Raw genomic sequence first — 20,729 nt, forward strand, 5'->3', positions numbered from 1 at the left:
TTTTATATCAGTTCTTTATACTTTATTGAGGTTTTATACCTATGGGAGCTTTGTGTGCTAACCCTTCTCTCTAATGAAGAAGCCCTGTCTCATTTCAAGATTTTTAAAAATAGGTAATACATGTACAAAATTTTGAAGAAATAAAGTATGTTTGGGGAATTTTTCCAATTAGCCATTCCAGTTCCTATTTCCCTATACCTTGGAGAAGCAAACACAGTTAACAATGTATCCTCTACAGATAATGACAGATCATCTAGACATAATTCTTGTGCATCTTTTAGAGATACTCTATCTAATAAAGAATGGCAGCACATTCTAGTCACTATTCTTCATCTTGCGTTGTTCACTTGATTTATTGTGGGAGACGATTTTATGCAGTACATAGAGAGCTGCCTCCTTTTATTCAGCTGCATCGTGTGTCCACTGTATTGATGTACCAGAATTAATTTAATCGGTCCCTACTGAAGGATATATAGGTTGTTATTGCTACAACTAATAATGCTGCGATGCATATCCCTGTAAATCTATCTTCACCTACATGTGCAAGACACATTCCTAAGTAGTAAAATGGATGGGTTTAATGAGTATTTATAATTTTCATATCTGCAAATTGCTCTCCATAGGGGTTGTATCTATCTGTTTCCCCACACTCGTCACACAACTATACTATTATTGTTGTGGTAGTTACAGTATTATTATTTTTTATTACAGTATATTAACTTTTCAGCCTTTGCCAATCTGACATATGATACATCCCATCTTACTGTAGTTATACTTTGCTTTCACTTAATATGCGTGAGGGTAAACATCTCATAGCTAAGGGCCATTTGCGTTTTCTTGTCTGTCTCCAATCTCTGCCTACTTTTCTTTTGGATTATTCTTATCCATTTACCGGCTCTGAGAACTTAAAGCATTGAGGGACTGGGAAGAACACAGGCCACTGCCTCTCCCTGAAAGTCTACCCAGACGCAAAGATGGCATCTGCAGATGCTGTTTTGAAGCCAAGACTCTAGGCTGCCCAAGTGCCTGAAGGGGGAGGTTGGCTCAGCCATGGTGGAGCGGGAGGAGGGCCATGGACCCCAGCTCACTTACCAGGCCCCCACAGCTGCTGGCACTGCTCCTGGTAGGTGAGGCACATGCCGTTGTAGCAGTAGGCCTGGCCACTCTCGCAGGGGGTGCCATCCATCTGGTAGAAGTTGGTAGGACAATGGGGGGACTTGCCTGTGCAGAACTCCGGGAGGTCGCACTGCCGCGCCTGCTCCCGGCACAGGGTGCCTGGGGCCAGTAGCTGAGCCGAGGAAGAAGAGGGAAACACAGTCAATCTCTCACCTGCCCTGGAAAGAGCTCCTGGGCACCACGCTTGTAGAACAGAATTTCCCATTGCTATCACTTCAGAGCACCTCTGACATGACCTCATTAGTTCAAACCACCATAGGCCTTTTCATATGAATAGTGACTTCGAGTTTTCCAGGTCTTTTCACAAATGCTAAGAAGTAGGTAAGAAATAATACCTATGCAACAATTCACAGTTTACTAAGTGCTTCAGTAATAACGGCTACTTTTAGGGAGCTCCCACTTAAGTGTCCGGTACAAACATTACTTCATTTACAATCAAACACATTAATATTTCTGCAATGACGTATAAATACTCACATAAGTGTGATTTTTTTTTTTAAAGACTAATTACTCTCATGCCAGTTCAGGTCAAATTTTACCATCAAATGCATTAAAACTTTTTTTTTTCAGTTTTCAGAAGTTTCTGGATTTCAGAATTGTGGATAAGAGATTGTAGACCTTTAGTAGCAGTAGTAATATCTTCCACATCAGTATCAAGAATGTGGGTTCCAGAGTCGGGGACAGCTGGTTCAGCCCCGTCCTGGCTGTGTGACCCCAGATAAGCCACTTATTCCCCCCAGAGCCCCACCCAGTTCCTTCAACTTAAATTGAGGATAATAACACACATCTCATGGAGCTTCTGTGAAGACTGAATGAGATAACATATGTCAAGTTGTTTGCACAGTGCCTGGCATCAAATAAGGGATCCATTAACATTAATCAAAATTATGTCGATTTTTATTAGGAGCTCCAAATAAAATCAAGCTTACTCTCTCTGGACATTTCTTTTTTAAAAAAAAAAATTCTCCCAGTTGTCGGGAGGCACAACTCTCTGGGATGATTTGAACTCAGTGAGGCCCAGTAGAGGAAAGAGTTAACTTTGTTCAAGGGTTTCTAAATCTTTGATACCATCTCTTCCCCAAGATGAAGGCTGAGGCTGCATCCCGCCCAGCAGAGCACTGGGCTGTCAGGGGAGAACCCTGGGCAGGGGAAAAGGCCACTTACTTACCTTACACCGGTGACAGCAGGAGCCATGGGCACACTCTGCCCCTTCTCTCAGGGTGCAGTTAGAGGCATTGCAGCAGGGGTTATCACATTCCTGGGGCGGGGGCAGAGGGGATGGGCGTGAGCCTCGGGGTGGCAGGGCGGGGAGACAGGAGTCTGGGTGAGATGAGGGTCTTTACCCTCCCCCAGCATCTCCCCCCCTCTGCCCCACATGCCCCTGCAGCCCAGACTCCTTAGGAAGCCTTTACCAAAAAATCATTTCATCAGTTAATCACTATGATAACGTATATTTATCATAGAAAAAATATATATATGCACAATCATCAGTAACACCCCAACGTAGACACAACTACATTTTGAGTGTGTACAGTTTTCCAGGCATTTTCATATACATGTATATAGAAATACACTTATTTTACAAAATTATAGTAGGCTCCACACTGCTTTTTAATTTACTGTAATAGGCACACTCCTTGTAGTCATGTATTCTTCCAAAACATGGTTTTCAGGATAGCATTACATTATGTGGAAATTCTGTGGTTTGTTTGTCTCACCCCCAATAGCACATCCAGGGACTCTGCTTTCTATGCTGCCCGCCCTGCCCCCACACTCCCAGGCCTTACTAGCCCATAAAAAGAGGCCATCGGGAGGAAGAGCATGCTGCAACAACCTTGAACACAGTTGATGTCAGCTGCTGGCGCCCGCTTCCTCAGACTTCTCTTGCCATCTGCTCTCTTCCTCAACCCTCACCGGCCTAGACCTTTCCGAGACAGAAGGTCTCTAGGGGTTCCATGCTCTCCTCTCTTACTTCCTGCCCTGCGGGTCCTGAGTCGCTGACATACAGCATGAAATTTAAAAGGATGATGAGATTCCCAGTGCGTCTGAGTGTCCTTATCACACTCCTGCTCCAGTCACAGGCCTCTCCATAAACATTTCTTGACAATGTGCCACGTACAGGACCATCGCAGCTTGGGAAGGCAAGATTATTCCCATTTCACAGATGGGGAAACTGCGGCTCAGACAAGTCCTAAGGCGGGTCAAGGCACATACCTGGCAAGTGTTGGAGCCAAGTTCAAGCCATGTCTGCCCGGGGCCCATCCCATGCTTATTAACCATATTATAACCATAACTGTCTAGGTCAGCACGTTGGAGACACATACCACCATATGATTACAGACACTTATCCACCTATCCTCCCTAAGAGAAGGAATCAGGACACTTGCCTCTCGTCAATCTCTCACCAATCTAGGCTCCAGGCAGACCTGTGTTCCTTCCCTTCCGACATACCATGTCGCTTCCCACCTCAAGGGATGGTTCTTCTTCTAGCTGAAATGGGCCTCCTCTGCTTCTGCTCCTCACTTAGCCTTCAGATATGGGGTCAGAGGTCACACTCTCACCCAAGCTGGGCAGCTCCCCTCAGACTACACATACTCACAGCACCTCGTCATCGGCCCTCCTAGCACTTCCCATGGATTGTATTTACATGCGTCTGTAACTATTTGGCCAATGCGCATTTCCCCCACTATACTATAATGCTCCACAAGGACAGGGATCATGTCTGTTTTCGCTCTCTCTCTCCTGCCCTTACCACCCAACAGTGCTCCACACTCAGTAAATATCTGTAGAATAAGGATCTGCTCCAAATATAAGCCAACAGGCTGAGCCCACGTGTGGGCTGCTAGTCAACTCCACTGTGCCCTCCATAATACAACACCCCCCTTTCTGAACGGTCTGGGGCTGATCGCTCTGAACTCATGATGGCAGGGGTGACAGAACATTTAACTAGGTCTTGTTTTATTCTGAAAGTTACATGCTGACATTGAAAAATCAAACCATAGAGAAGGTTATAAATTCACAGTCTTTTCCCACATATACAGACTCTCAATCTCACCCCCACAGTTAACTGTTACTCATGGATTCTCCCCCAAATTGTTTTCATATGTCAACGTACATATTTTCATCCTTCAAAAAACAGAGATGAAACTACCCAGTTCTGCTTTTTTGCGGAACAACACGCATCCATTAAAAATGACAGATCTATCTATCTATGCTGTATGCCCGCCACACTCGTTTTGAAGATCAAAAGGAAGGAAAGACCTTACACAAACAGTTCTGCTCCTTCCTCCTAGCAGCCGTTTTCTGACTTGACAGTACTTCCTACTTCCCCTTTCAATCATCTCTTCTCCAGGCTAAACACATGAGCTTGTTATTCTAAGAGTCTTCATAAGGCCCAGGTTGAAGTTCATATATCCAGCTGTGTGGCCTCCACAATAAAATCAGTGCAGCTGGAAGGCCAAGGAGGCCATCTGTCACGCCACTGGTGGAGACTGTGGTTTCCGGTAAGACCAGGCACTCACAAGGAGAACTCCGCCCCCACATGAACAGAGTGTCAACCTCAAACTGGGAGAGTCTGCAGAAATGGTCCATAGTTAAGGATGACTCTCCACAGCTTATTTGTGAAGGGGTCTTTGAGAGCCACGTGTATATAGGGAATGCCTGTGACTAAGAAATTTTTCAGTTGCATTCTCTTTGACCTTGAGCTTTGAAACTAATGCAAATTCTTCCCCTCCCACCAGCACCACCACGACACCTTACCTCTTCCTCCCCACAGTCACACTCTTCCCCATCTTCCAGGTACCCGTTCCCACATCTCCGGCCTCCATACAGGGTCCTGGTGTCTGGCATGTTGGAGAGACACATCCCACCACCTGACTGCAGATACCTGTCCAGCTCCCTCCTGTTGCACCCATTAAACACTCTGGGGAAGGGATGCCTGAGGGAGAATACGATTGGAGTTAGTTGAGAGTCTGAGCATCAAACAGCCAGAACAGCCATCAATCCGTCCTGCTGCCCATTAGTCTGATTGCACCTAGATGGATTCAGGTCCCCACAGCCCCATGCACATACATTCTGCACCCTTGAAACATCACCAATACATTAACTTACAATTCTTTCTAATAATTAAGAAATTTTAATCACCCCATAATTTTTTCCCCCTCCTTCTGTGTGGAAGAGGTATTTGAGAATCAGAAGCAGCAATTTCTACCTTCTGCATAAAGGGGCTGCAATAAACAAAGGGTTACGAGTGTTACAATAGGTCTCTTGAACTTTAGAGCTGAATAAAATGCCAGCCAACCCAAACTTTTCCTAAAGCTGATATTTAAGATAGAGATTTTCTTGAGACAGAGGACCAGGCCCAAAAGGCCAAGACCAGGGATTTAATTTCTCTTTTGGTCCAGTGATCTGATCTCTGTTCTAAGGATACAGGCAGTGCTCCAAATTTAACTCACAATGCATGGTCTTTATCACAAGGGTATGAAAGGTCCTGGGTCCCACCACTAGGAAAAAGAATCAGAAGTCATGGGTCCCTTGGTGGCAGGTCAGTGCCACTACTTGGGTCTGTAAAGGAAGAGTTATCCTAATTCCAATTCTCTAAACCAATTAAAGGTTAAACACTAGAGCGTTTCCTTTAGTTGTCGTCAGATATGTCACAAAGAATTTGCTACTAATAATTGCTAAACCTCTAAAATTTGTGAATAGTTTAAAAACAAATTGGAGTAGTAATTAATATAACTCTCAACCTTGTCTACAAAGATGCTTTTGAGATTACGAGGGAAGGGGGTGGGCTTAACCATGAGCTCACAGGGATTTGAGCATGACCCAAGGAGTTATATCCTGCATATCATCATCATCCTTTGTGTGTCACAGCTGAGAAGTGATGGGAAAACACTGGCCACTGGAGCTCCAAGAAAGCTGCATTTTCTCTTGGAGACATGGAGACACCATTTCTCTAAGAAATATAAGTAGGCACTAATGGTTTGGAGTGGGAGGAACACAAGCTCCCACCATGATGCCTTCCAAAGAATGACTCCGGTCCTGAAAGAACCCAGTGCTCTCTGCTGAGTGGGTCCAGGAACTAAATATAAGTCCTTTAAATAAACTCCAGAATTATCTTTCAAAGGCTCTGGTTTAAAAACCCCTCACAACTACAGAGAGGCAGCTGCCTTGTCCTTGTTCCTTGTGGTAAAGGCTGCCTGCCAATTCCCTGAGGGGTCACTGTGGGGTGTGTGGATGCTCCCCTTCCTTTTTCTTGTTCTGGAAGCTACATCAGCTTTTTCAGTGAAGCGTGGGATGTAATCACTCATCAAGCTCCCTTGCAACAAAGGGACTAAAAATTGTGACTGTCCTCATCAAGAGGTGACTGACCTCATCTCCAAATGGGTCCTCATCAAGAATTCATCAAGAGAAAAAGATGCATGTAGTCATGCCAATTTTACAGCTAAAGACCCTAATACAGAAATTAAGTATATCTGGGGTTCCACCAGCACCAACCTCCTGCTAGAAACCTAGTGCTCCTTCCGAGCATTTTCTTTCTTGGTCATCTTCCATCTTCTTTGTTGTCAAAACTGCGCTTCTCTCCAAGGCCCCCGGCAAAGGTGTAAGAGGCTCCCCTGGGGCCAGCTGGGAGGCACACTTGGGTTGCACTGGCCTCACATGCTCTGCCCTCTGCCCCGACCTCACCCTTCCTGCTCAAACTCACCCGGTAGCAGCTGCCATGATGCACCCACCATCAGCTGCGCTGGCTGAGCAGCAATCTGCCGAATCATGGCTCATGCCGAAATTGTGGCCCATCTCGTGGGCCATGGTGGCAGCCACACCGATGGCATTCTCAGAGTGATCCTGCACAGGGAGAGAGTTCAGGTCAAGAAGACAGCTACCCCCAGCCCCCAACCCTGCTTTTCTTTAGCCAAACCTCGCAGCTCTCCACTGATTCCACGGTCGCTGCGCACGTGGGCTCAGTGATAAAAGCCCGTGCTTCTAATGACTATGCTACACCTGCCGATAATAAGGGACGAAGAGGGGGCGGGCAAATAGATGATAGCAGGCTCCTTGGTATCCACTTCACGTGTCAGAAACGAATAGTCAGAATCACTTAATGAATAGTCACAAAGTCAGCATTTCAAAAGAAGGCAGTAATTTTCTAACCATGACTTTGAGACAGGCTCTTGTTTCATAATGATATACATAGCAACATAAGACCTAGAATAAAAAATTATTTTTTATCTCTATTATCTTACTATTCCCAAGCCCCTGGTTTGGAATATATGAGAGATCTAGTGATATATTAATATGATTGCTTTTGGGTTCTGAGCATGAAAATCGGGGATGAACGACAATAAATAATTCAGCCCTTGGTATCTCCATCTCTTAGAACTTATTGACTTCATTTTAAACAATTGCCTTTCTTGATGTCAGAGTTTTTCTTTTATTTGGAATAATAAATACAGTAATTTTTTTTGACAAGATGGCCTCGCATCTTGTGAAGCAATTTTCTACCTTCTGCAGCATCAGTGTATCAACTGAAGCTCACCATGTTGACTCCTCCAGACTGGTACACGGAGCACATGGCCATGAGGGGGGCCAGGCCGATGGTGGTGCCATGGAAGGACATGCCCCTGCAAGAGGAAGGAGAGAGGGTGACTCGGGAGGGGGCTCAGAGGGCTGTTCCAGTGTGCCCAGGAGCAGGAGGCCATCACGGTGTCCCCAGGGCCCCTCTGACATTCCCAGATCATCCCTAAGGGGAGAGGCCCTGGTATTACAGGCCAACTGGATGACTTCCAGGTCGCCACACCTCTCACTTCCTCTCACCTACTCTGTCACTGCTCTAGAGAAACAGAAAGAGGGAGCAAAAGGTCACATTTTCCCACAATGTGCCCATAGCACCATTCCCTGGAAGGAAACGGGCAGGGCCTGCAAAGCTGCACCCCATTGCTGCTACACAGGAAAAGGTCAGAGGGCGGGGTTGGGGAAGGGTGGCACAGGTCCAGAGGCTGAAGTGAATCATGCCTACTTCCGCCAGCTGCCGGGGTCCCATGCCACATCCCTGGCTCTGGGGAATGTGAATGCAGGGGTCGGGGGAGGAATTGGAGGCAGTAGCTGTGGGGGGCTGATGCTTCAGTCCTACATTACTCTGCGGCCATGGAAACAGATGTGTCCCATCAGGAGCCTCCCCAAGTACAGCTGGGTGCAAAAAAGAGTTGTTTCTGCTCTTATTTTGCAACTATGACCCTAATCTGCCAACAGCTGGCTACAGTCCTCCAGTTTAATTCATCCCTCTTTCAGCTGGGCAGGGGTGAAGGAATAACTAAAACACCCGTGTTGCTATGCATGCCACAAACATATAATTATTTAAGGGAGCTATATGGAAATTCATTATGTGGCACTTTTTTTTTTTTTTAATCTCTGCATGGACTTCTTATCTAGATCACAGTACCTTTGAGAGCCGAGACTATCTTATCTATTTTGGGGTCACTAGAACTTAGCATAGAATCTGAAACATAGCAGGGCTTAATAAATGTCTGATGAATTCAAGACACTCTTCTTCAGGGAAACAATCTGCAAAGGAATACACAGCATGTGTGCAAACGTACATGAAGCCCTACCGGTTATTTTATAGTCTTAGACAATGGCTGTGAGGAAGCCCAACTGGAAACCTAGATTCAAGGTCTTGCCCAAAGCAGGATGCCGGCCTTCCAAAGTTCAGGCCAACAGTCCTGGTAAACAAAACTCTTCCTAGGTGAATGTACCCTCATAAAGTGAGCGCTTGTTGCCCAGGGTTTTTGGTACAGCTATTTCCCTCAGTGGCTTTTTAAAGAGTAAACAAAGATTTAAATGATTGTTGATTCTAAGAGATTTTTAGGCAACAGAAGAAAAATAGTTTTTATTAGGCATGTGCCTTTTGTTTTAACTGCCTCAAAATACCTTTGGAAATGAACAATAATACATACCAAATAATCACCCCCAGGGGACTGTCACGTGCCACCATGACCTCCATCAGTGTCTCTGCTCTTTTCTCTCTGAGCCTGAAGAAACTCCAACACAATCCTCACCCCACCCTCTCCTTCAGTGTCTCCCTCCCACCAAACACACAGTTCCTGCCCTGTCTGTCACTTTGACTATCTCGGACACCCAGTGCTAAGCCACTGGGAACGAAGTAAAGGACAACTCATGTCTCTGGACTAGAACGAAGTGCCAAGAATATCAAGATGAGCCCCTTAGAAAGTCTGTTTCAAAGTGGCCCATGACCAATGGTCAGTCGCTTCCAAAATACACACTCGATTGTTTCAGACGCTCAGCTGAATGTACGTAAGTCTAATTTTCTAATCTACAATAGATTGTAAATTATAAACACTTCTTGGGATCGTCATGACTCTTAAGCTTTTAAATACTTTATAGTGTATGCTAGGTATGGAGCACGTGTCTAAGAAATACCTGGACCAGAGAGTCTGGGCGGTCTAGACAACCAACACTTGGCACCGGGGAAAGGAAGCGGCAGGCAGCTCATGCACTGTGGGCAGGACCAAGGCCAAGGAGACACATATGGAAAACGGCTATTTACGTGATCAACTGTGCGTTGTCGTGCTTCTTCTGGGCGAGCAGCTTGCGCCTCCAACCAAGAAATGACCAGAGGGTAGAGTACGGGTTCTCTGAAACTTCACACATATTCCCGTGAGTCCACACTTCCAAGCCCACAAGGGCAATCCGGATGTTCAAGGATCGGTAAAACTGAAAGCACACACAGAAAAGCCACAGCGTTATCTGTCAACGGCCGCCCAAGATTTATAAGCTCCTTCCTGAGTGTTTTCGGGGCACAGAGCTCAGATTCCTCTTCTGCACATGCCTCCAAGGGGAGGGGGCAACAGGGGTGTTACTATTCACATCTTTCAGAGGGGGACAGAAGATCCTGAGAGGTGCACAACATGCTGGCAGCAGGGCTGGGGTGACTTAGCTTACAGAAAAGAAGGCTGAGATGGGACATAAACTTGCTTTCAGAAATGTGCAGGGGCTGCCATGTGGAAAAAGTATCAGCCTCCTTCCACGTGGTGCTGAAGTAGGGCTCAGTCAATTGGTAAAAGAGACAGGAAGACACATTTCATTTTAAAACAGGAAAGAGCTTTCAAAACAAAGCTGGTCTTAAGTGAGCTCAGAGTTGAGCTTTGCTGTCGTCTGCAATAAGTATGCTTGGTCCTGCTGACTGGTCCAATTATTCTCCCAGTTCTTTACACGGCCCTTATCCTTTCTTACACAAATCTAAAAAGTCCTCTTGTATATGGGTTTTTAAAAACAGTTTGATTGAAGTATAATTTACATACCACAAAATCTACCCATCTTAGTAGCATAGCTCCATACTTTTTAGTAAGTTTGCCAAGTTGTAAAGTGATCGCCATTATCCAATTTTAGAATATTTTCATCACAGCAATAAGACCCCTCATGTCCATTTACAGTCATTTCCCATTTCACCCCCAGACCCAGGCAATCACTAACCTACTTTCTGTCTCTATAGATTTGTCTAGTCTGGACATACTCTATAAACAGAATTATATAGTATGTGGTCTTTTGTGCCTGGCTTCTTTAAATTAGAATGTCTTTGAGATACGTCCATCCTGTAGGGTGTATTGGTTTGTCATTACTTTTTATTGTTAAATAGTAGTCCATTGTATGGACACACCCAATTGTATATGGATATTTTATGGGAAGATATCTCCTATTCACTTTGGAGGTGGGTATAAATGATACACATGTAGATAGAAATGCTTACTCTCAAAAGTTTCCTTCCCCATCACTGGAGGTGTTCAGGATTTGTCAAAGATATGATAGATAGGCTGCAAGCATTAGACTGCAAAGGTCCCAGATAATCTTCAGGGTTCTGCCCAACCCAAAGACATGGAAATTTTTTAAATGAGACCCAACTCTCAGGCTCCTTAAGGCTAGAGCTACATCTAACCTTTATAACATGGTATCTTTTGTATAAGCATCTCGTACAGCTAAATACTGGAAAGCTAAGTACTGGAAAGCATAGGTACAAGGAATTCTTTGACTGGCACACCCTAGAGACTACTGAGGCAATAACTTAAAAAACCAAAGTTACATGCAAACTTAGGACACATGAGCAAGGAGACAGCATTTAATCCAAAATTTGCAGGTACTGCCCCAGCTAAAAATAACAATCGTATTATAGCACCAATGTTTATCCAGCACTTTCTATGTACTAAGTACTGGAGCTTAGAGAAGTTAAGTAACTTGCCCAAAGTCTCAGCAGAAAAATGGTGGAGACAGAAATACAGCCGAGATTATCAAATCTCAGAGCCTCCTCATGACCCTACCCTGCTTAAATGTGGGCGTTTTTACACAGCCAGTCAATTCACTTTCCCCCAAGAAATTGTGGTGTAAGATGGGCTCCAGATTCAGCAAAACATCAGTAGATCTCAACAGAAATTTTGATTTTTCAGTTTTGTGCCAGGTCAATCATTACAGAAAGAGTTTGAATTCCAATTTGAACTTGCTTCACTAGGGAGCTTTTTTAAGGACTGAAATTGGCTTTTTCATGCTTAAGGGAAAACATTTTGGATTGGGTTCATGATTCAGCAAATTAGTGCAGTTCATTCCAGGTTTGGTTCAACAATAGTTCAGTTCAAGTAGCTGGGTCAGCAAGCCTCTGAGAAGTAGGTTAGCCTTCCCTCGCCCCCACCAGGAGTGAGGAACAGCGGTAGCTCAGCAGAGAACTGAGACTCTTCACATAACCGCCCAGCCAGCAAGGCTGGGGGCTTCAAGTAGAAACTGGGGTTTGCTCATGCCTCTCCTCTCCTTCCACTTCTCATCAGCACCCTTGGTTCTATTGCCCAGACCAGCTGGAGAACACACAGGGGAGGCTCAGCCAAGTCTCCCACCTGCCGTGTCCCCAGAACAATAGATGTCACTGGTGATAACAGGGTTTGCCTCCTGTATATCCCCTAGGGAAACAGGCTTGTTTTCCCAGATGTTGAGTGTTTGGGTTGTAGGATCATTTAAATGTTATTGTTGAGTGAGTGGAGAGCTAGACAGAGGACTGGACTGTGTCCATAGAGTCCTTCCTTCCAGGAAATGCCAGTGCTTTACTTTCACCTGTCACTGACCACTGACCACTGGCCAGCGTTTTCAGAGCCATCTGGGGCAGGACAGAAACATCCAGTATAGACTCTCCCATCTGATGATTTCAGAATACTACCACATTTGCTTGTAAATCTCCAAAAGATATTTAAGTTCTCTTCTTTATCCTCTAGTGTTTAAGACAAAATGATTTCCCCTTTTGACCTGGGATCCATGATTCCTTCGCAAGCCCAGAGTTAAAGCTAATTTCAGAAGTGCCCTGAAATTGTACAATAAATGTTATCCGACTCTCAGAAGCCTCTGACCCCAAGCATATTAAAATCTACTTTTGGAAACTATTTACTACTAGCCTATCAAGAGGCTACTGTCATCCTGGGTACCCATTCTACTGCAATTTGCAGTATAACCAATACCTTCTTTCATATAAACAAAGTATTTCCAAGTCCCAAATTTTAGCAAAATTCAAAAATTGGGGTATTTCCTAAGAGCATGTTTAAAAGGACTGACTTAGGGAAGGTAACTACCCACACGGTCTTTCTGAGATAAGGAATAATTTTAGAACCATTTTAAAGATGGAGATTATACAGATTGGCCCGAAACAAGCCACTCGTCAACTTTCAAGGCTCTGTACATTTCCCGTGCTGACCTAACTCAATTCCCTCCTAAGTCAGAGAATTCCCAAGCTTTATACCTAGAAGGAACCTTAAAGCATTTTTAAACTGGGCTCCTTTATGTTCTACCTTCCCCTGAAGCCACTACAGGGATGAAGCGAAGAGGTCAGAGGACAGTGCTCTGAGTCCTCACCCCTGCCTCAGTTTACAGCAGTCTGTTTTCATCTGACTTTTATATTAGACTGTTCTGTACTGGTCTCAGCCTATTAGTAACTGATGTTCTCTCTGGACCATCTCTTGTGGTTCTTTTGAGTGTAAGACACCCTTCAGCCATAACCATCAGGAAACTGAAAAGATACAGGTTTAATACTTACAAGACCTAGAAATTACACAGCACACCTGGGCCACGCAGTGAGGTCGCAGGGAGAGCAGGAGAAAGAGAAAACACATACGGGCCTGGGGTTCTGCTTTTATTGGGGTCACGGGTAGGGCCTAGGGTTTTGAGGGCTCACTCTTTATTGGTGCATTTCAAACATAGAGAGGGAATTGAAAGCACAGGAAGAGAAAAAAAACCAAATAGCCAAATGGTCAGATCTTTTAATCAAGCAAAATCTGTAAAACAAAGGAGCCTTCTTGGGGAGGTGGCTGGGAGCTCTTCATCCAGTGTTACTGCCAGAGCAAGGTGTTTACTGAGATATCACTCTTTGAAAGGGAGGCTTGGGCAATCAAAGCTTAAGTCAGGTACTTTCATTACAACAAGAAATAAAAACAAATGTCAAGGCTTAACACTACACAGACATTGGCATAAGATTTCATTTAGAAAAAGGATTCCACCAGAAAACCAAAAATAATCGAAAGCCACTGATTAGGCCAACCCCTCCATTTTGTACATTGACAACAAAACAAAACGATAACCCAAAGAAAATGAGTTAGTTAGCTATGGTCACACAGCTGATCTTGGTCACGCCTACCCTGAGCCTCTGTGGCACTGCGATTCCCTCTTAAAAACTGGGCGGCCAATCCATCGAGAGGCAGCTCAGGTGCCACGTGATCTCCTGTCCTGCAGCCCCTCTGAGGTGCTGACACCTTTCCCACAAAGTACACACCTGGTCTCACCTTATCAACATAATTGGCGATCTCCATGAGCTTGTGTTTGGTGGCGTCCTGGTCTCGTCGATTCTTCTGAAACTAAATGGGCAAGCAGAACGAGGTGAGGCCCCAAGACCCCTCTCAGGACCCCTCCTGTACCCCATTACTTGTCTTTGAATTAGCTTTTATTTTCTTCCCCCAAAATGAGCAGTTATTTTTATATAACTATCTCCGTCCCCGCACCCCCCTCACCCCTGTACCCAGTGTCAGCTTCGGGAGGGCAGAACCTGGGTCACATCCATCTTGGTATCCCCAACTACTAGCTCAGTGCTGGGCACCGAGTAGGCATGCAATAGTTGTGTGGAGACCTGAATCCTCTTCCTCCGACCCCTGAAGTCAGCCTTGTTCTCCTGTCCTCCAAATTACAAGGCCTCCTGCAAACTCCCTTTGGGGCTTAGAAGAGGGACCGAGGGGATGCTTGCCTTGGTCATCAGCCCAACATGAAGACACCATCACAGGGATCTCAAGGGGCTGCCCTACATGTGGTCAATCAGCATTGGTCAAATGGTTGCTGAACACCTACTATGTGCAAGACATGGTGCTTGGCACTAGGTAGGACACTAAGTGTGAGATGCTGGCACGAGTCTAGAGGAGCTTCAATTAAATCAGAGGGAGGGCCAGAAATGACAATAATGGAAGATTCTGTATTTAAGGGACATACAATTGAAATGGGCTGAGAAAACATGCACAGAAATAACTGCAATGGGAGGTTGTGGAATGATACAAAATGGGTGCTGACAACAAGGACCATAAGATGCTGGCTTTGTCTGGCAAATACACACAGCAGTAGGCACAGATGTGTTCCGGTAAAACTTTACTTACAAAAACATGTGGCGGGCTAGATTTGGCCATGGGCTACAGCTTGCAGACCCCTGATCTACAGAAAGGACTATCTCGGCCTTATACTTGCTAGGCTGACACAGGAAGTAAAAGATGGTCTATCACCTGGCCTTTCTCAACTACCTCACATTCTGTTTGTATCATGAGAGCTCTTGGCATTCGTGCTTTTACATCTGTCCTGTCCCCTCCTACAGCACCCCATCTTGCTCTTCCCTTGCCTGGATTTCCCGTTTCACCTGAGGAAATGAGCTGAAACCCACCCAAGCACTCCCGCCTGGGCCCAAGGAGTGAGCAGCTGCTTGGTCATTTTTTATGGCTGACAATGCGCTCTCTCTCTAGGCAAGCAACACTCTGCCGCGTCTCTGCTTCCAGCGCAGAGCCCAGGGAGGAGCCTGGCCTGTCTCAGCACCAGGCTGTAAATCACAGAGAAGACAGCCCTCCCCCTCCCTGTCTTCCCATCCTCTCAGATTAATTGTCGGGAATACATTTCTGCCTGCAGAGGATGAGAGGCCACTTGAAGAGGAAACAGGGGAGAGGTGGTGACGGGGACGGGATTTGTGAGCCTGTGAACCAGACTGGTATTATAGCCCCCACACCAGCCCTCCCGTGACTCATGTAAAGACCAGGCCCCTGAGAAATGAGCACGTTCCCTGCCTATCATGTCGCAGGAATCCTGCCTGTTGGGAATGCCTGCTGGGCTGCTGCTGAAGGGCTCTCTGAAACAGGAAGGTGGTTGTTGGCACCACCATGGTCCTGGGGACACCTTGGGCAGACAGTTTTCTTTGTGAGGGTTTGCTGTGACCCTGGAGCTCAGGAGACTGAAGATGCCAAACCCCTACCGTGCCTCCAGGGGGTTCTAAAACCCTGCACCAAAATTCCACTGGAGAGAATGCAGGGATAAAGGGGAGGGTCACCCCACCTTTACATTAGAGCAGCTGTGTTTCTATGTTTAACTCCCGGGGTCCCAGAAGCTTTCATCTGAACAAAGGATTCTGTGGCTAGAAAAAAAAATGTTCAAGACCACTATATCAGAGGATCTTAGATGCGAAGCTTAAATGGAAAAATGTCAGCTTTCGTCCAGCAATCCTCCCACTAGCGGCCACGTTCTCTCATGACTGCGAAGCCTTGAGTTTTAAATCAGCTTTGGATTTTGCTCCCCACACAGCTCCCCCAACCTACACACACACTAGTCTTTGGAAAAGAAAACAAAAGAAAAAAAAAAGGCTGCTGGGAAAACCAATACTGACATCAATTAAAAAGCAAAACTCTTCTCAAAACGGAATGCAACGTTCCCTCAACCTGGATGGAGTGCCCTTAACGTCCGCCTCTCTGCCCCGTTAACAACCCCTTGTCCTTTAAGAGAGTTCAAGGGCTACCTGCTCCTACCACTACCGCTCGAAGGCAACTCTTCTGGTCTGAAGTCTAGTGTTCTTTCCACTCCCCACATTGCCTCCAGGATCTGTGCTTTGGGGCTGTGGACTAGATAGAGCAGCCTTAGAAGGAGGCTTTTGGGGGAGCTGGTAACTAAAGAACTTGGATGGGATACGAGACAGGCTGGAGCTGTGAGTTCTGTCCTAAGGGGAGCCCAGGCGAGTGCTCAGCTCGTCGTGACTTTCCATGCCTAGAAGATGTGCTTAGTTAGGAGGTTGAGTCGCTGCAGAAAGTGAGAATTGAAGGTAAAAGATGGCTTTGGGGCCTGGACCCATTCTTCAGGTGTCAGTTTCAACATCACCGCATCAGAGCGTCTCCAACTTCCAAAAGTATACTGGATCCCTTATTATTGGCACTCTAATCCTCTATAAATGAACCAGAGTTTTTGAGCTGCCATTGTAAACTCTGTGATGCTAGGGGCGGGGGTCTGTCTGTATCTGCTGGGGCCGAGCACTGTGTTTGGTACATAACAGAGAATCAAGAAATCGTTGATGAAGCAACAAAAGGAAAGAGTGAAAGAGATGAGTATGCATCAAATCTTAGAAGTCAGGACCTGCAAGAACCTGTCCAATTTGAGGAAGATGGAAGTGAAGGCCAAACAGCTCTTCCTTTAGGTCAGTAGTTCTTCAACGTGCCTGTGTATCAGAGTCACCCAGAGGGCTTTAATATGTGGATTGCTGGATTCCAGCGCACTGTTTAGAATTCAGTAGGTGTGGGGTACTGCCTAAGAATCTGCATTTTCACAAGTTCCCAGGTGCTGCTCGTGCTGCTGGTCAAGGGACCATATTTTGGGAACCATGGCTTTAGGCTCTCATTGGGCACCAACACGACTATAAAAATGGACCCATACGTGGGTAAGAAAATTGTATTGAATCAGATGATTGGGAATACATGTATTATCTTTGCAAAAAAAAAAAAGTGCTTTAAATTTCTATAGAGAATTCACAAACTCCCTAAGAATAAGCACCAAAACATAAAGGTCTTCAGACCTGGTCTAAGAAACATTACCCCAAAGAACATGAATTGTACTGATTTTCTGATTAATGTATCAAGCTAGAAGAGACTTTCCCTTGTTTTTTCTTTTCCCCCAACTATGATTAAAATAGCAAAAAAGAGCTGTTGGTCAGATTTAAGGTCGAAATCACACGACAAACCATAGAAAGACGAATGCTTCTACATCTCCCCAGAGCAGTTCGAAGCCTGGAGAGGAAGCTATCAGGAGAGCAGTGTTTCTGCTAAAACCCCTGGCTTGCCCCTTACCTCTGCATAGTCAGCTACGAGGTAAAGCTCCACATACTTCATGGCGTGTAAATCTTCCCTTTTCATCTAAGAAAGAGACATGAGCAGGTCAGAGCTGTAGAAATGGTAGACTTGGCCTCATTTCAAAAACCTGCTATGAAATGGTGCTAGTTACTAAGCAGTGGGCCTCCCTTCCCAATTTGTATGTGGGCACTTGGAGGCAGGCCCGGTGCGGCTGCCATAACCCTCACTACGCCTTCCACCTTTCACCTTCCACCTTCCACCGCCATCTTGGTTATCAGCGGAGGGTGCTCTGGACATTGGACCCAGTTCTTTATTCTCAAGAAATAATAAGCTGGATGGACGGCTAGCACAGGCAGAGCAGAGGCCAACATATTGCGAGAGAACATGCTGACAATCAAGTTCCCAAAAACATTTAAACCACTTACCTCTATTTTCGGTGTGAATAAACACAAGCATTTTATGCACATGGGTAAGTGGCTATTTCACAAAGAGGAGTGCATGTTTTTTTCCTCACATTTTGAAGTTTCTGAAATTAGCATCCCAGAATATTTTAAGTATAGTAGTGTGTTCCCCAAAGCAGTTATTCTGTCAAATACAAGGGTATCTCACACTCAACAATGACTTATAATAAAATAAAAAAGCTATTTCCTCCTTCTTAGCCATTCTCCCTTTAATTCAGAGTTACTCCTGGATCCAAAGCAAGGCTCCTCAGAGGGGACAAGCCTATCCCCAGGTTGACTCCTGTGCCAAGAAACTCACCCGGCGAGGTCGTTTCTTGGTCTGATTAGTAAACTGAAGTGCCCAGTCCCTGGCGGTGGGCTTGGAGTGATTGAACCCACAGTTCCCGGGGGGCAGCTTGAGATGTTCAGATCTGTAAATAAGGTGGTGGCCCTCGCTGTCAGGGAGGGGTTCAATGATGTAGCTGAGGTTGCTGTTCACCACAACCAGTCCTCTGTTAATAGGAGAAATAGAATCTCTGGTCAACGATTATGGTCCTGGAAAAGTCCCTTCCTCAGGCCTCCATTTCCCGACAGTCAAAGTGACACACTGGGTTTCGATCACTGGTTCTTCACCTTATCGTGGGGTCATGTACCCCTTGGTGAGAAGCCGATGCAAGCTCAGACTTCCTCTCCAGAGAAATGCACATGTATGTGAAATGCAGTAAACAACTTCAGGGTATGAAAAGCTTATTACAACGTAGCTTCAAAGGATCTAAAAAGGCTGGACCAAGGACAGTTAATACTTACTGATGATGGTAGCACCAGGATTCTAAAAAGCCTCCCAAATCCAAACATGGCATATGACAAATCGCAGGTCAAAACTTTAGTACAGACTCAGAGAAAGACGGTATGGGATCCAGAGGAAGAACTCTGGCCTAGGGGTGAGGAGACCCCAAGTCCAGGTCTTAGCTCCAACACTAAATTGTCAAAAGCTCTCCAACAAACATCTTCAATCATTTGAACCTGAGTTTCCCCGTGTGTAAATGTCAATGATAATTTACTAACTTTTCAGGACTCTTGGGGTGATTAAATGGGATGACAAATATGTTTGTGCTTGGAAACCACAGCTGGAGACATCACCGATGGCATTCCTAACTAGCCCCAACTGGCCCTCGTCAGCAAGGCAGCTCTTTGGTGAAGTGTCATCCACAACCAAGCATGTGTGAGGACTCCTACTCTTGATTATATCAGTAGATACTAGCGTTGAACACAGAATAAAGACATGTTCATTCATTATATCCTTTCATTCATTGAGCCCTTATTCTGTACTGGATGTAATCTAGACGTAATCCCTGTCATAGAGTATCTCACAGCCCATTGGAGGACACACGCTCATTCATTCCACAAATCTTTCCTGAGCTCCTTCTGGCTGTCAGGCTTGTGCTAGTTGCTAGGATGAAGGTGTGAACAAGGCAAAGTGCCCGCCCTCAAGGAGCTTAGAGTCTTCCCATGGGAATAAAATCACTATTCTATATAACAGAGACAACAAAAAGATTTCATCCCCCCTAACACTGATGCTGCAGCCGTGAGGTTTCTGAGAGCTTTATCTGGACTCGGTGAGAAAGAACGCCACGACTTATTATCAATCGCTATCACAAATAATCAATGGAAGGGTGAGGAGAGGCCCATATGCAGGTACTTGCCATCCTGATGCAGTGAGATGAATACGAGGGACTGTACCCAGGGTTTTGGGGGAGGAAGAAGAGCTGGGACCCAGAGGTCCCAGCAGCATTTCGTGGGCTCCAAAGCCTCAGGCTGTCATCCATCCAGGAAGTTCAAAAGCTAAAATATCCCTGGTTCAGTCTTTGCCACTCCAGACTGAAAGGGCCTCTCTCTTCAGCTGTCTTGGTTTCTACTCCCCACTCCCAGCCCCTCCGGATCCCCGCCTAGGTTTTGCCCTTCGGGAAGAGTCTGTGATGCCTCAGGAGAGACGGTGCCAGGTTTCGATCAGCAGCAGCCCTTCCTGGAATCCATCCCTGGCTGACCTCATTCTGGGGCCTGGGAGCCTGACGACTTCCAGGCTGCCTCGCCCAGGCTGACACAGCAATCCTGGCCCGGCCCCTCAGCGGGACACCCAAGGTGCTCCCTGAACAGCTGGGGGTGGGAATGGGGCGAAGAGCAAGGGTCACATCCGCTCCCAAAACCAGACAGGAAAGGGCAGAGGGCAGAGCTTCTGCGGGCATCCTGTTCCCAAACTATCTTCTCATCTCGGTTGATGAAGGCCCTTCCCGTCACCTCAATTTCTCCCAATGGCTAGAAATGGTGGAAACCCAGGGGGCTGGACCATAACCAGCTGATGGTTTTGTGTGCATCAGGTTGTGGCTGTGAAGATAACACCCAGCAAGTGGAAAGTTCCACATCGGGATTGGGGAAAGTTCCAGTATAGCTGACTGGGCATCACTTGAATAGGCCTCTGGCCATGCCAAAGTTTGGTGCATGGTGAATAATAATCATCATGGTGGTTATAAATGATTCAGCCTTTGCTCTGGACCCGGCCTGGTGCTGAGTATCTTACTACTCACACCAGCTTCTGTGATCCTTACAAATATTATCCTCGTGGTACAAGTGAGAAAACTAAGGCTCCATGAGGTTAATTAACTGACCCAAAGTCACAAAGGGAGTAAGGACCTAAGCAGTTGGGTTCCAGGTCCCAGGGCCTTAACCATGA

General features: G+C 45.9%; 1 protein-coding gene across 1 annotated transcript in view; it reads right to left on the bottom strand.

Annotated features, from left to right (window-relative positions):
- The window catches only part of ADAM19 (ADAM metallopeptidase domain 19), a 77,822-nt gene that overhangs the window by 12,459 nt on the left and 44,634 nt on the right, over nucleotides 1-20,729 (bottom strand). The window contains exons 6-14 of the mRNA XM_019654004.1: nucleotides 18,321-18,513; nucleotides 17,559-17,624; nucleotides 13,995-14,066; nucleotides 9,740-9,906; nucleotides 7,712-7,796; nucleotides 6,881-7,020; nucleotides 4,936-5,113; nucleotides 2,345-2,434; nucleotides 1,093-1,288 (exon numbers count right to left, since the gene is read on the bottom strand). Coding sequence (XP_019509549.1) covers nucleotides 1,093-1,288; nucleotides 2,345-2,434; nucleotides 4,936-5,113; nucleotides 6,881-7,020; nucleotides 7,712-7,796; nucleotides 9,740-9,906; nucleotides 13,995-14,066; nucleotides 17,559-17,624; nucleotides 18,321-18,513 — 1,187 coding nt within the window. The remainder of the gene's footprint in view (nucleotides 1-1,092; nucleotides 1,289-2,344; nucleotides 2,435-4,935; nucleotides 5,114-6,880; nucleotides 7,021-7,711; nucleotides 7,797-9,739; nucleotides 9,907-13,994; nucleotides 14,067-17,558; nucleotides 17,625-18,320; nucleotides 18,514-20,729) is intronic.

The sequence above is a fragment of the Hipposideros armiger genome, unplaced genomic scaffold, assembly GCF_001890085.2.
Source record: "Hipposideros armiger isolate ML-2016 unplaced genomic scaffold, ASM189008v1 scaffold_211, whole genome shotgun sequence".
Taxonomy (NCBI): Eukaryota; Metazoa; Chordata; class Mammalia; order Chiroptera; family Hipposideridae; genus Hipposideros; species Hipposideros armiger.